General features: G+C 48.1%; 2 protein-coding genes across 9 annotated transcripts in view; one reads left to right on the forward strand and one right to left on the reverse strand.

Annotated features, from left to right (window-relative positions):
- Nucleotides 1-14,944, forward strand: part of LOC142091857 (E3 ubiquitin-protein ligase RNF113A-like) — a 15,354-nt gene continuing 410 nt past the window's right edge. The window contains exons 1-11 of one of the 2 annotated variants that reach the window (XM_075171280.1): nucleotides 1-136; nucleotides 477-553; nucleotides 677-781; nucleotides 2,190-2,297; nucleotides 2,581-2,690; nucleotides 2,895-3,001; nucleotides 3,589-3,678; nucleotides 4,561-4,654; nucleotides 5,316-5,422; nucleotides 5,924-11,543; nucleotides 11,906-14,679. In XM_075171280.1, the coding sequence (XP_075027381.1) occupies nucleotides 37-136; nucleotides 477-553; nucleotides 677-781; nucleotides 2,190-2,297; nucleotides 2,581-2,690; nucleotides 2,895-3,001; nucleotides 3,589-3,678; nucleotides 4,561-4,654; nucleotides 5,316-5,422; nucleotides 5,924-6,012 (987 nt within the window). In that variant the 5' untranslated portion in view covers nucleotides 1-36 and the 3' untranslated portion in view covers nucleotides 6,013-11,543; nucleotides 11,906-14,679. Of the gene's footprint in view, nucleotides 137-476; nucleotides 554-676; nucleotides 782-2,189; nucleotides 2,298-2,580; nucleotides 2,691-2,894; nucleotides 3,002-3,588; nucleotides 3,679-4,560; nucleotides 4,655-5,315; nucleotides 5,423-5,923; nucleotides 14,680-14,944 lie in introns of both variants that reach the window. The other variant, XM_075171279.1, reaches the window with a different exon arrangement.
- The window catches only part of STRADA (STE20 related adaptor alpha), a 13,705-nt gene continuing 5,927 nt past the window's right edge, over nucleotides 7,167-14,944 (reverse strand). For 6 of the 7 annotated variants that reach the window (XM_075171275.1, XM_075171272.1, XM_075171271.1 and 3 more), the window contains exons 5-13: nucleotides 13,428-13,530; nucleotides 12,792-12,913; nucleotides 12,554-12,662; nucleotides 12,334-12,457; nucleotides 11,255-11,426; nucleotides 10,491-10,595; nucleotides 10,086-10,327; nucleotides 9,364-9,406; nucleotides 7,167-8,647 (exon numbers count right to left, since the gene is read on the reverse strand). In XM_075171275.1, the coding sequence (XP_075027376.1) occupies nucleotides 8,495-8,647; nucleotides 9,364-9,406; nucleotides 10,086-10,327; nucleotides 10,491-10,595; nucleotides 11,255-11,426; nucleotides 12,334-12,457; nucleotides 12,554-12,662; nucleotides 12,792-12,913; nucleotides 13,428-13,530 (1,173 nt within the window). In that variant the 3' untranslated portion in view covers nucleotides 7,167-8,494. Of the gene's footprint in view, nucleotides 8,648-9,363; nucleotides 9,407-10,085; nucleotides 10,328-10,490; nucleotides 10,596-11,254; nucleotides 11,427-12,333; nucleotides 12,458-12,553; nucleotides 12,663-12,791; nucleotides 12,914-13,427; nucleotides 13,531-13,869; nucleotides 13,975-14,944 lie in introns of those variants that run through there. The other variant, XM_075171274.1, reaches the window with a different exon arrangement.

The raw sequence follows: 14,944 nt of genomic DNA on the forward strand, positions 1-14,944 counted from the left end.
GCTCTAGCCGCCGACGGCAGTGGTCGGCGGCGCAAGATGGCGGAGGGGGGCTCTGTTTGCAGCTTCGTTTTCAAGAAGCGGGGCCTGGCGGCGGGCAGGGGCCGGCGCAAGCGGCCCAGCAGCGACCAGGAGCAGGGTGAGGGCTGGCGGGGGCTCGTAGAGGGCCCCGGGAGGGCGCTGGGAGCCGGGCCGTTACGATACCCTGGGGAGGCGAGGGAGGGCCTGGTGCCGCCCCGGAGCGCTGCCCCCACACGGGGGGGCCTCGCTGCCCTCCCCAGCCGTACCGGTGTCCGTGTGGTGGAGGGGGTGAGGGGCTCCTCCCCGGCTGTGCCACCGCCCTCGGGGGTTCCGCCGGCCTCCCGCACCTTCCCGTGGGCGTCCCCAGCACGCAGAGGGGGGAGGCTGCCCGCAGAGCCTGCACTTGGGCTGGGGTCCTGCCCCCGGGCGCACCCTTACCCCTGGGCTTTACCCCTCAGAGAGCAGCGGTGAGGAGGGCAGCACAGTGGTGCGGAAGGAACGGCGGCGGGAGACCCCCAACCCCATGATCCAGAAGGTAAGGGAGCCACAGCAGGGCACTGCGCCATCCGAGGTGCATCCGCAGTGGCCTGCCAAGCTCAAGCTAGGCACAGTGTTGGAGCCTTCCATTCTTCATACCTGCTGTCTTCTTGCCCCTCAGACCAGGAGATGCACGAAGGAGAGGCCCGCGTACGCGCTGAGCAGCAGTGATGATGACGATCCATCAAAGGAGATCGGAGTCACTTACAAATCAACAAGGTCGGCGGTAAGGACTGGGCAAGAATCTGGTTCTGGGGTGTGAGGTCAGGTGGGACTGGCAGATCCTGCACTTGATAGAATTTGCTTCTGCATTCCTTCTTTTTTATCTGTAGATGCACCTCCCTGTCCCTTCACTCTTAATAGACAACCACCTTGTGCTAGGTTTGTTCTCCTGATGCCCCCTGCATTCTCAGGAGGCCATTTCAGGTTGGCCTTTCCCCGGTTAGAGTTGGGAATTAAAACCCCAAGATGCCACTGGACTTGCCTAACATCGCACAAAATTTTCAGGAGAGGGAGCACTTGAATCAGGTTTGCCCTACTGCTGGGTTCGTGTTTTCAGTTTTAGACCCTCTTCCTTCACGAAGAATTCAAGGTGACTTAGAAGGTGCTCCCATCTTTATCCTTGTGACTGGTGATGGAGTAAGAGCTACAGAGAGGGGTCATTGTTTTCTTGGGATTGATGGGTGGGGTGTCCTGGGTGTCCTGTTAATATCTGGAGTGGAGAGAAATCAGCTGTGAAGATTCGGGCACAGCTCAAATTGCTCTTCCCACTGGATTTTTCTTTTTAACTCTCCTCTTGATCCAGTGAAGTTTTGCCCATTAGTATGAGCCTGGGCAGGATATAAGTAGGATTAAAAACAGGTATCAGCTCATGTTCCTCTTCAGACCTATTTCCTTATTGTCTGTGCCTCTGTATAAAATGGGAATAATGCCTAACTGTTCCCCGTCAAAGCTGCAGGGTCAGACCGAGGTCTCCTCGTCACACTAGAGATTAATATGAATATAACCTCGTGCTGTAATTATTCACCACTTTGGCTGCTGCCAAGGGGGGCAGCATATTGTTAGCCCTGCTTGCTGTAGGAGAACGGGAAGGGAGCAGGAGGAGATGACAGCTCTGGGGCTCCAGGAGCTTTTGGCACATAAGTTGGATTTGGGTTTAATTGAGGTTGGCTGTAATTATTCTTCCGTTTCTGTGCAGCTGTTCCTGAAGATCTGATAAAACCTAGGAATAGGTGTCTGTTCGGTCCATTAAAGAGGAATCTGAACCAGACCACTGTGTTAAAACTGAACGTAAGCCACCCCCAGCTAGGTTAAAAGTTCAGACATCCTGCGCGTAGGCGGGATGGTCTCATGATTGAAGTGTTGGACATGGGAGACCTGAGTTCAGCTTCCAGCTAAGCCGAGGCTGAGTGTGAAGGAGTAAAGTAAGGACAAGTGTTTCCTGCAAGCGCTAGGCTGGATCCGGCCCATGGGGGATTTTCCCTGGCAGGTGCTGAGGGAAGGCAGAAGCTGGTGGAAGGTAAAGCAGGCCATGTCCAGTGCTTGCTCTGTGACCGACCCTCCAGGTAGCCAAGGAGCTCTCTGTCTTGTACAGGTTTTCTTTACTGTTGTCACAAGTTCTTCTTGCTTTTCAGAAACCTGTTGGCCCGGAAGACATGGGAGCCACAGCAGTGTATGAACTGGACACGGAGAAGGAGAAAGATGCCCAGGCCATCTTCGAGCGCAGCCAGAAAATCCAGGAAGTGAGTCAGCCTTGCTCTGTAAGAGCTAGTGCTCTGCAGCAGGCGTACATGTGCTCTACTCGTCCCCTTCTGCACACCAAGAAGAGTTTGACTCTCTTCCTCCTGGGAAATTTGAGAAGCCAGGAGTGTAACCCTTGCAAATAGGGGAATTTTCTGGCTTTGTTGGCATCGTGGTGTTAAGGAAGGCAGGGCTGGGAAGGGAGACTGGTGTCAGAGTGGTGAAAGCTAATCTGTGTTGTGAAGCTTTCCTGATCCTTCATCACCTTTCTTTTTGCTTTCCTAGGAGCTGAGAGGAAAGGAAGATGATAAAATTTACCGTGGTATTAACAACTACCAGAAGTACGTGAAGCCCAAGGACACATCGATGGGAAATGCCTCTTCAGGAATGGTCAGGTAGGTTGGGATGAGCCTCAGAGGGCTGGGACCACAGAGGAGCTCAGGCACCATCCCCAAAGGCACCTGTTTGGGGCTTGAACTCTGCTGTTACTGCCAGCTTCTTTCTGTCTAACGAGTCCGGTGTCTGGTTCTGACCAGGCCCCCAGGGGCCTTCTCCACTGCAGCGGCGCAGCCGGCCTGAGCCTTCTCCCACCCTTTCAGAAAAGGACCCATCCGTGCTCCGGAGCACTTGCGGGCCACGGTGCGATGGGATTACCAACCCGACATCTGCAAGGACTACAAAGAAACTGGGTTCTGCGGCTTCGGAGGTGAGTGGCTCTTGCCTGCAGATGAACACGTGCTGCGCCAGATCTGCAAGGGGATCCAGTCCAGCTTGTGATCCCGTCTTTGTGGTGCTAAGATGTGCACTTACTGATTTACCGGCACTTGTTTGCAGAGCTGGTGTGTGATGGTGTTGCAGCGTTGTTTTATGTAACGTTCTTGTCATTTGTCTCGGCCCTTCTGAAAGGCCCTTCTGGCCTCTAATCAGTGCTTAATAAGAGTCCTGGGAGGGACCCCTGGGATGTTCCAGTGAGCCGCGTTCCCACAGGTATTCTGGCCACTGAGGCCGTGTGAGGGAAAGGATTTCCTGTTCCTTATCCCATTTCCCACGTGTGTAAATGCTGGAACTGTCGCTGTGGCACACAGAGCACGATCCTCCCGGCCTGTCAGCCCCGAGAGGGATCCTGTGCCTGCTCCAGGAGCTTGGCACTGCCCTGGAGCAGAGGCGGGCGGGGAAGCAATCAGGTTTCACCTTCTGCTGGGCAAAGCTCAGGCTGCCCCTGAATGAGGTGTCCTGTTAACACTCTACCCCACACAGCCTAGCTGTTAATTCCTCTTCCTTTGTGCTGCTCAGACAGCTGCAAATTCCTCCACGACCGCTCGGACTACAAACACGGCTGGCAGATCGAACGGGAACTGGATGAAGGCCGGTACGGAGTCAATGGTACGGCACCACCCCTCTGCTCTCGCTCTCCCTAAACTAATGGTGGCTGCCAGGTCCTGCCTCTTATCATGCCCTAAAGTGAACGTGACTGAGGGATATTGGATCACTAAGAATGAAACGGGTCCTTTGCTGTCTCAAACTGCATGGGCCATGGGTTGAATTAATATTAGACAGAAAGGACTCTTTATTCCAAAGCTGCGGAACTCCCTGCTGCAGGATAACCTTAGGGCCGGTAACCGCTGACAGTGCTGAGCAAATTTGCTGCTTTCAGATAACCACTGACTGCCACCAGAGAGAACTACTTCCTCTGGCTTTCTCTAAAAGGGTAGCACTGCTGTGGTATGGTCCCAGCAGCGAGCTGTGTGGGGCTGGGGAGATGTGACCATCTCCTGCCCCCAGATGCCCAGGAGGTGGGATGCTTTCATGCTACGTCACATCCTTATTTCTCACTCGCAGTGTCCGTAGCTGCGGCCCAAGGCTCGTGAGTGTTGCTCATGAACCACTCTGCAGCTGGGGGGAAGAGGGTGCTCTCTGTTCAGTTGGAGCCAAAGAGTTTGGTGGCAGCTGGTTTGGAAGAACGTGTAAAAAATAGGAGGGGGCTGGAGGATAGGTCTCTTTATAGCAGTGAGTGGGCGAGGTAGAAAAGAATTCGCTCTTGTGAGATGAGCAACAAGCACACTGGCTCATTAGAGCTAATTATATCTCAGTCCCACACGTGTTACTGACATCACCAACACCCAGATGCCAGAGCTCTATTGTTTCCAGCAGAGATTTAATCCCACCTGTTGTGCTCTCTCCATATTTAGTATTTCATGCCCCACGCATGGGCTGGTCTGGCTGCCTCTGCTCTTGCTCCAGTCTGGTTAACTTTCTCTTCTGCAGATGAGGAAAACTATGAGGTGAGCAGCGATGAGGAGGATATGCCTTTCAAATGCTTCATCTGCAGAAGTTCCTTCAAGAACCCCGTGGTCACCAAGTAAGCGGTTGTTTTGGCATGAGAAGCCAAGGGTCTGCTGTCGATCCAGTTCACTCACTGTCGAGGCAAATACAAACACTGCCCACAGGCTGGTGGGTGGAACCCCCTTGTTGTCTGCTCTGGCTTTCTGGCGGGTGGGGAAATCCTCTGATAACCAGGGAGTCTCATAACTGCATCTGGAGCATCTCCTTGGAAGGGATCTCAAGCCTTTGTTGTCCAAGCACCTTTTAGATTTCCATAGATGCTGCCTCATTACATCATCCTTCCCCTTCACCTTTTCACGCCTGCATTCCTCCTGGACCCTGAATGGCACGCTGCATTGCGTGAGCAGAGAAACGGGAGCACGGGGAAGCCAAGAGCTTGCCAAGGACGAGGAGCAGGCTGGGGGCAGTGTGGACATCACGCGCTGCCAGCCCTCTCCCACACTGCTGGCTGTCTTCCTGGGTACCTGGTGTCTGGAAGAGCTCACTGGTGGCTCTGTGCCATCACTCCACATCAGTGAAGCAATGCTGAAACACCTTTCATGGGGACAATGCAGCAGAGGAAGCTCTGCCTGCAGCTCACTTTTGCCTCCCCTGGGGACCAGTAGTCAGTAATTTCTAACTCCTGGACACAGTGATTCTATCTGGTGACTTGCAGTGGCGTCTGTGTCTCCGTACAGGTGTAGGCACTACTTCTGTGAGAGTTGTGCCCTCCAACACTATCGCAAATCCCAGCGCTGCTACGTCTGTGACAAGCAAACCAATGGCGTCTTCAACCCAGCAAAAGGTAACGGGCGCCTCTGGGGGGGAGGGCTTTCTGTGGCAGAGCCTGGAGCAGCAAAGGCACCGCTTCCTGGGGCATTTTAGTGTTGGGCCTGGCCCTAAGCTGGACTCGCAGCTCTTGGCTGCCGGCAGAGCTTTCCTTAGTGCCAGGAGACACTAAATCACGGCCTGGGTGGCTCCGTAGGTGCAAAATGAGCGTCTGTGCTTGCCCGGCTGGGGAACTCGGGGAGTGTGACCTCTGGTGAGGGTAGGGGCGAGGTGCTGCGGGAGGGGAGGGGGCAGCTTGGCTGATGCTGTGGTTGGCAGGTCAGTAACGCTGATGGATTCTGTGACTGTAACATCTGCTGCCCTGGACTCAGCAAACGGTGGCAGCTCCTAGCTGAGCCTTTGCGTAGGCAAGTCATTTTTGGTAGCTGCCCTGGTTTTTGCAGGACCTGGACACCTGCCTTTGGTGTGGGACAGCCCCTGCACCTGGAGTCTTATCCTGCCTATTCCTGTTTTTCAGAGCTCATGGCAAAATTGGAAAAACACAAAGGGGAGGAAGAAGAAGAGGAAGAGCAGCAGCATTCAGACCATGGGGAGGATCCACAATAGCAGAGCACCCTGTTTTGTATCTAGCTGAATAAAGCTTTCATGGGAGAAAAAAAAAGCTCACAGCAGTTGCCTTGGGGCCAGCAGCTGTAGCCAGTGCTTGTGTATCCAACCAGCAGCTACTTAAACAGTGTCCTGACTCTGCACCGTGCTCCGTGAAGGCCCAAGACAGAACAGGTAAGGTCAGACTCGAGAGTCGTGGCCGAGTACGGCTGTCTGCTACCACCATGCTGCCAGCGGGACCCCAGCAGTTGCCTCCGAGCGCAGCAGTGCACCTGGGGAAGGTGGTGTTGAAAACTACATTCAGTTACTTCCTAACTTCTTTTTTTGACCAAGGTGCTGCTGTTTCACTTGTAACTTTGCACTGATCCTGCCTGCTTCCTGCTGCTGTGTAAGCATAAAACTATTTCTAAGTTAATTTAAGTCCATGATCTTTGAGCATGTACCAAGCTGAAAGCATGAAAGGAGATGAGAAATATTAGCTTGCATTAAGTTCATCGTTCACCCTAAAAATGCTAACTCATGGGAAAGCAGGCTAGAGTGCTGCAGTTATTTGTGATTTATTGTAGCTCAGTGTATTCCCTCCCGTCTCTTCTGCCTCCCTCTTGGTTCCTAGGAGAATTCAAGAGAGGCTTAGAACTTCAGTGGGCAACACACCTCTTGAATCACCCCTCTTCTATGAGGAAACTTGTCTCCTCCAAACATCACTAACTCTGTCCCAAAGGTTTTATGCCGAGTGGTACTGGGCATTTTCTTGCTGTAAGTACCAGCTATTCAGTCCCTGTCCAGGCTTGTGGGAGAGGGATAAGGATTTTTGCAAACTGCCGACTTCATAACAAGCTAGGAAATTAAGATCTACTTACTATAATAAAATGATCCTAGGGAGGAAGTAGAAGTGGGCCTGTCCTATCTGTTGTGGCCTGCCCTTACAAACACCCTGCTCTGGGAGAATGCATTCTACTGAAACGTTCAGAAAAGAGCAAGAGCAGTTGTTTGCAGCTTCTTCCTTTAGGTGAAGTACAGTTTTGAAACACAAAGGCAGTTGCAACTAACTGTGGTGAACTGTATGAAAGTAAGGAAATGAGAAGAGTAAGCGTGCACAGCCAGCCTGTGTCATCATTTGTGATCCACTCCATCATCTTGCAGAAACAGCAGACTTTAAAAAAAAACCTTCAGAAATATTTTATTTGTTTTGGCAAAAAACTAGAGTAACAAACTTTATCTGGGTTCAAGTACAGCTTATAAACACAAGAAGGACCTGTTGCCAGCACCACTACTCCCATCAACCACACCTACAGGACTGGATTCTCAGTGCTTCATTAAAGAGTACAAAGACCTCCAGCACCTGTGGTCCTTGGAAAGGTCAAACTAAAAGCCTTAAATACCCCTCCAAACAATACCATGGCATGGGGGGGAGCTGCCACAGCAGCAGGGCAGAGTCACACAGCCATGAATCAAGGGGAGCCACGTGAGAAGCAAGCTTTTACCTGTCACTCAGTCAGGAAAGGCAGAACAGCAACAGTAATGGAAGGCTTAAGATCAATTCTGCACATGACGTTCAAACAGGAGTCGTGAGCTAGAGGATTTAGCATGAAAGTCAACTTACTTTTCCTCTGTGCCAGGGTAAGTCACTGAGAACAAGCTGGTATGAGTGTTACATGCTGTGAAACCAGCCCAGCTAACGGGAGGCTCAACTAGATGTGCTATGGGGATAAAAAAGCTGGTACATTGCACTGGCGTACACACTCGCTTTGGTGACCCAGGCAGCCACGGGAGGAGAGGCTGGAATGCCCTGTCTGACCTGGAGTTCAGAGTGCTCAGCATCAAGTGAGAGGAGTCTCTTCAAAAGCTCTCTCCAGAACTGGAAGAGAAGAATCCAGTGCTGCAGAGGAATGCCCGATGCAGCGAGTGTGCCTGGAATGGAATTGGGTTGTCTTTGATCTCCCATTTTCCATCACAAAGCAGTGACTACATTTAAGAACACAATCCCTTTTTTCCCCACCTTCAAAAGTTACCCCGTGACAACACTGTAACAATAATCTGACCAGCTCTACGAGAATGCCCAAAACTAAGAGCTGCCTGCCTCCCCTTAACTCTAAGGCACCCTTAAAAGAGAAAGAACCAAAGAGGGTAGGGACACGCAGCCTTCAACTGTGATACAAGGAAGTCCGTGATGTTTAGAAACACATAAATAGAGACTAAACAGACTCACTCAACCCATTTGATCTACCAGTGCTCAGCTGCAAGAGCTGGGGCTCTGGGCACTGCACCATCTGGAATACTCCGCAGTTCCTTGGGGTTGATCCTTTTCCAGCTCAGGTCTGTCCATTTGTTTCCAGGCTACTTCCTAAGTAAACAGGCAGTTGAAGTTCCTTCCCAAGGACCTGTAAACTCTATGTGTAACATTCATCACCTTTTATGAACAGGACCAATAAATTACAATGTCCAGAAAGCTCCTCTAAAACCAGGAATAGTCCCTGTTTTTCTAGAATTCCCAATCATCCACATCCAGCTGCTCCAGGTTTGATACCAGCCCAAAAATGCCACTGGGATCCTGGGGCCGCGTTCCTTCAAAATTGGTGATTGGGGTGACGGGGCGCAGAAGTTCAGGGAGTGCTTCAGAAGCACGGCGCTTGATCTGCTCAGAAAGGAGAGAACTCGGCTGCTGAAATGCTCCCCCACACTTGAGCATCACAGTCAAGCAGCAACAATGTGTGGTTCCAGGCAGAAAGTAAGAACCCAGCATTATCCTCCCGCCAGCACTGAGAGAGGTGCAGGGCTTTCGCACTGCATCTTGTAACAAGAAAGTGCTTTGCATGCAGCCTTTCCAGCAGCACTTGGGGGCCGTGGTCCTGATGCTCCCCTCAGTGAAGCACCACCCTAACCCTCAGCTCAGAGCAAGCCAGACAAATCATTTCAGGGGCAGGAGAGTCTCTGCCTCTTCCCACGGCAGGGCTGGAGCTCACCAACCTGCCACACAGCTGTAAGCAATGCACAGGTCACCTCATTAAGGCCTCATCAAGGCTTTGGCCTCATTAAGGACCAGGTTAGGACTGCCTTGCCCCAGTACTCAGTGGCCTGTGGGTGAAAAACTGTTCTGGCATATAGGACAGGCAGATTTACATCCTCTGTTTAGATAAGAAATAGATGCTTTGAGAACAGCCCATCCACCTCTGAGGACGCTCTGTGGATCACCAAGCCATGTTACAATTAGTCACCAAACTAACTTAATCCTTTCAGACCACAGAAAATTCAGCAACTCGACATTCCCACCCACAGGTTCAGTGACACAGCAAGACAACAACTACAGAGAAGCCACTGTTCTTTATCTGCAGATTAATTAGAGTTCCTTACCTGCTTGAAAAAGGGATGATTAAGCAGAGTGCCTGCGCTTGGCCTGTAGAAGGGAGTTAGAATAAGGTAAACACACAAGAAAACGTGTCAGTGTTTAAAGTCGGGTAATGGAAGAAAGAAAAGACCAGGATCCTTCCTGCCTCTCTCATTTTTCTGCTATAGGGTATCTCCCTTTTGTAACCAGTAGCACTGTTTATTATGTTCACATGATGTTTTATGCAAGCACTTCAACCTTCTTCTGTGCAAGTTACCTACTTGCACACCCCAACATTTGGTCAAGGGAAAGTTTCTGAACAGTGTGGTCTGCTAGAGAAGTTTGTCATGGCTAAAGATGCCTTTACGCTCACTACAGAGTTCTTATCACTTCCCATCATTATTTGCTGGCTGAACAGGCAGACGTTCACAGTGGTGGAAACTGGATAAACACAGTCTCACAGGGACCAGAAATTCAAGTTGTTCAGTTTATTTTCCTGACGTGTAGCACCACTCTACCCCCCAAAGAAGGCTGCAAAGTAGTTCTTCAGGCTCTCTTACACAAAGTGCTCGAAGTGTTAACACTGCTCTTGTTTTACATACTTGGACTGCTCTTCTCAATGTATGGAGCATATCCTCACTCCACTACGCTTTTGGAAAGAAAACTGAATAATCTCTGCTGGCTCTCCCGGTCTAACCTGCCCTAGAATAGTGCAGGTCTGTGAAGAGCAGCTTTCACCTGGCTTTACCTGAAATCGGGGTTCCGCTGGAGGCACTGCTCTACAAAGTTATGGAAGTAGGTGGAGAAGGTCCGAAGATAAGGGTGCAGGGTTGGCTCTCCGTTGGCCGCTCTCACGTTGCTAATAGCCATGCTCTCGCCCATCCCATAGTTAGCACTTGAACGGGAGGTTTTCATAGTCAGCTCATCAGCAGGAATTGTGGTGGTGTCTAGCAGGCAGGGAACAGTTCCATTCAGCTTTTCCAAGAGCATCTGGAAGAGAAGGGACATAAGCAACATCACACACAAAGATGAGACAGTTAAGATTTCTCATTCAGGTAGGCACAGCACCCTTTTGTCTTCACATCCCAGGTGCAGCAAAGCAGCTCCATGTGCCAAGATGAAGGATGAGAAAGGAACAGCTTTTAAACCTTACCTGAGTAGAAGGCATGTCTTTAAATGGTACGTGTCCATTTGCCAGCTCGCAGGCTGTTATCCCTACGCTGTAAATGTCAGATTTTGCATCATAACCCTGGAGATTCTAGATGAAAAGGAAAAGAAAAATTAGCCTTGCGGACTTACATGTGATTGCATGGGCAATACCCATGATTTGATATGCAGAACAGCAAACCCAAATCATTAGAGCAGAAATAGTACAAGCCACATATAGGCTGGTTTATTATGGTGGTGGTTTCTTTGTTTGTTAGAACACAGAGTTAAGGACATTTATTTAACCGAAATCAGCTAGCTAGTAGGGATGGCATCCACGTTAGGGTAACGAGCATCTAATGGAACACCTTGCTAATGGGACAATCTGTAGAGGTACCTACAAGAAAACTATTTAGTCAAATAGATCAGATCAAATTCTGCCCACTTGCCCTGCACCCGCCCCAAATCTGTTTCCTCTAGCCTCTCCCCTTCCTTTTCCTTGCATTCGCACACCTTCCTCTGGAGGGAAAGAAAAGACAATGTTTTAACATGGGCTTCTCAGGAACTGCCCTTTTTGACAGGAATACAGGTTTCCCCTTGCTAGGGGTCTCTGGTTTTAAGGTAAAAAGGATAGAGCTCATCACGAGAAAAAATAACCTTGTGGCTTTTTTCATGTCCCCACCCCCACCCCCTGAACATGCCGTAAGAACTCAGAAAATTATACAGAGATACCATATATCACTAAAAACCAGCACCTTTTTTTAAACACACCTGCTGCAAGACTTCAGGACTGAGCCAAGGAAGGACTTTGATGCTGTATTTGGGAAAGTCATGAACAACTTTGAGTCTCTGCCCATGGTTGATCATACTTAGATTACTTCGCAGGCCAGAGAGGTACACCTTCCCGTCTACAGAGATCAGGATATGGCTGGCTTTAACGCTCCTGAAAAAAAGGTAAGAATAGTCAGGTTCTCTGGTCTCAAAGGAGTTATGTTCCTTACAGCTTTCCCAGGAAGACTTAGTGCGGAAGGGCCCTGCAAAGGATTTAAGGCAGGCATAGGTAAGCTGAATTTCTTTTACAGTACATACAATAAAAAGTAGTAAACACAAATAACTTAGAACTTTCAACATTTGAAATTTACTCTCGCAACAGAAGGATGTATCAGAGAAGAGGAAAAATATGCTAAGGGATGGAGACAGTGATTTGGAAAGGACTAAGAGAAGCTATAGTACTGAAGAGAAATTCATCCTTAGGGACCACCTACGGAAAGGATAAAAGCCTACTCTACTGGACAGTTCAATGCGCAGGGCAATACTTGATCAGCCTCCTACCAGGAGGCCGAGACTCCTAACAACCATTCTGAACGCTGTGCAAAACCATTTCTACAAACATTAACGGGATTCTATTCACCCGCTTTGCAGGTTCTCAAAGAATGTTTCTGTGGCAAGGACAAACGGAGGACTAAAGGTTATGGACCCACGACCTCCAACAGTAACAGGGCAAATCCCCCACCACCACCACTGCCAGTCTCAGTTTGGAGACTATCAATAGTATCTGAACAGAGCCTCAACAAGTCAGCCTGTCAGCACGAGCTGCGGTTGTGATTTTAGGTACACAGCAGTCTCTGGGATAAGTTTGTTCCACAGCGACACTTTCACACAGTTTAGAAAGATCAACGATACAATTTCCCACGAGTATCAAACCGGCTTGCTCTAACAGCAAAGTAATACAAAACTTGATAACGCGTTCCGCATCTCTTGAACTACCCACTCTGCTCTAATGATGAGTAGTATTTCTGAGAACTTCCAACAGAGGAAAACAGATCGCCTTTTTTTTTTTTTTAAAATACCTATGTACATAGCCCATATGGTGGATGTAGTCAAGTGCCTTCAATACGCCTTGGAGGATATATGCAATAGCCAGTTCACTCATCCCATCCATAAAATGGGTACAGATTAAATCTTTTGCAGAACCTAAAAAGAAACAAAACAGCTCTTAATTGGTCAGAAAAAAACCCCAAGGATACTTCACCTCTTAAATTTCATTTCACAGAATATGATGCCACCTACCATAGGCCATGAAAGATGTCACTACCCATAGCTCATTGTCAGCTATAAAAGTTGCTTTGTATGGCACGATGTTAGGGTGGTTGAAGAGCTTGGAAACATGAAGTTCCCCCTAAAATAAAAAAAGATATTTTGATTCAATTTAGTAAATGCAGAAATATGAATACAGTATTGATAAGCACTGCTCGTGTTGTCTCTCCTCTCCTAAACTTGCATTAGGATATTGGAGGATTCATGTTACCTGCAAGAACGTGACCATTTCATTTGTGCAGGCCTCCAAGTTCACTCTTCTGACTGTGACATACTCTCCTGTGGGTTTATACCTGGCCAGGTTCACAACCATCAAGTCTTCAAAGCCTCTGCCTGAAAGAAAAGGCATTAAAGCTTCAGCAGTATTTCTGTAACTACACACTTCTGGAGAACTCCTCCAGTCCTTGACCCTTAAATAATCTTTACACTCATTTACTGAAACTATTTTTGGCCTTGTGAAAAAGAGTAATCATTCCATCAGATACTATCTTCCTTGGCATGTATCCCATCGAGAGAAATCCTCCTAGCCAGTAATATTACCCTGTCTTTCAAGTTCAGAACTGAAGTAGAAATAAAATGATTAGGCCACAGCTCCACCAAGGACAAGGTTTCAGGCTACTTCTGCTGACTTGTACTTCACTCAGTGTCATTAACCCACCACATGCCTCTTTCAGTTGAAAGCATTTAGGATTGGCATCTCATTTTTTATTAAAGTGATTTTAAAATCAAAGAGGACAGGCATCTAATGTCAAAAATAAGCAATCAATGAAGAAAAGGCCAACAAATCTGCAGAAGTTATTTTCTTTGCAAGCAGACTTCCGATCCTCCAGCCCACTAGTAGTATTACCTATGATAGTGAGCAACTCATAACAGCTGCTGTCTGGTAGGAAGTTGCTCATGGTGTCCCTTTTAGGGGAAGAAGCTATCGACTCGGAGCTCGCCTCATTTGTCTGGGGGGAAAAAAAAAATAAAGTCAGGTCAGAAGAAATAAAGACCACGTGCTAGAAAAATCATCTGCTCCTTATATTATCATACACCTCAAAACAACAAGACAGTACTGAATATAGAAGAGAGAATTTAATTGCTGTTAAAATAATTTTAAATAGTTAGTTATCAATTGAAATCCAGGAGATGCCTCCTTTCAGAAGATCCAGATATCTGTGTTTCAAAACATGTAACCGTAACAGGTAGATTCTTGATTACTGTAAGCTAGAATTTCTTTAGGAATATTTGGATAAAGCCAATTACTATTCCCCAGGACAGCTTAAGCACTGCTTTATAGTAACTACCTTTCTCCCATTAATTACAAACTTCCGTGCCAGCATCCTGTTGCCTGAGCAAAGGCCAAAGGAAAGCTTGTTTTTAGCACTTTTCTGCACTGTGGCAGTCAGCATTCCTGTCTGATGCTGGGGCTTCTGGTTTTCAGCTGCTCATCTGTGATAAGAACAGCACAGCTGAAGCTGCTTAGCTGAATGGTAGAAGTGATGAACCAACTTAGCCCAAGATATGAAGATCAGACACACATGAAAAGAGAAGCTCCAAATGAAAGCAAAAACTTTACTGCAAAGCATTAGTGCTTACAGGAAAAAAAAAAAAAGGAAAAGAAAAAAGACCCCACACCACACGGGGAAGCAGCACTCCCAAGCCTGTCAGCTTTTCTTCACTACATCTGACATAAAGCTATCTGCTTTATTTACATACACATAAATCTTTCCAAGCAGAATTTTGCAGAAGACAAACTTCAATGTTTTTGCGAGTTCCATTATACCTTCCAACTCCCTCAAATTTCCAAAGTCACAAGGAGAACATCCTAATGGGGAATCAAATTTATTTGCTGTCTAAGACCAGATTTAGTTATCTCAAATTTCCAGTACATTAACTCCTCCTGACATTTGGAACTCCAGCTCATTTTTTCCACCTCATTCTTCATCAACTGCAAATGCCCTTTATCAGACCTTTTCTCATGGTACATGAAGCAGAAAAGGCTGGTGCATTTTCCTCGAGTGACAGCAAATACTCTTTTTTCCATCACTGAAAAATGGAAACACCACAGTGACAGCTGAAAAACGAGGAACTTGCTGTTCTCCACTCAGTTCAGGGTAAGCATAGTGCAATGAGCACAGATATGAATTTGCCATAAATTACCTTTGACTCCCTAAGTATACTTTGGGAGTAAACTAATAGTCACGCTTCCCAAGTTCCACCTTTTCAACTGACTTTGAACAGCACCCATTTTATGTCTCTCTGCCTACCTTTAAAATAGGTATATTTTTCAGATAAGGGAAAAGGCAAAACTTAAGATTTGTGAACAGTGCTATGGTATAATTTCAGCTCAAACAACTCTAGCGCAGCAACTCAGTCCTG

Source organism: Calonectris borealis, chromosome 22, assembly GCF_964195595.1.
Source record: "Calonectris borealis chromosome 22, bCalBor7.hap1.2, whole genome shotgun sequence".
Lineage (NCBI taxonomy): Eukaryota > Metazoa > Chordata > Aves > Procellariiformes > Procellariidae > Calonectris > Calonectris borealis.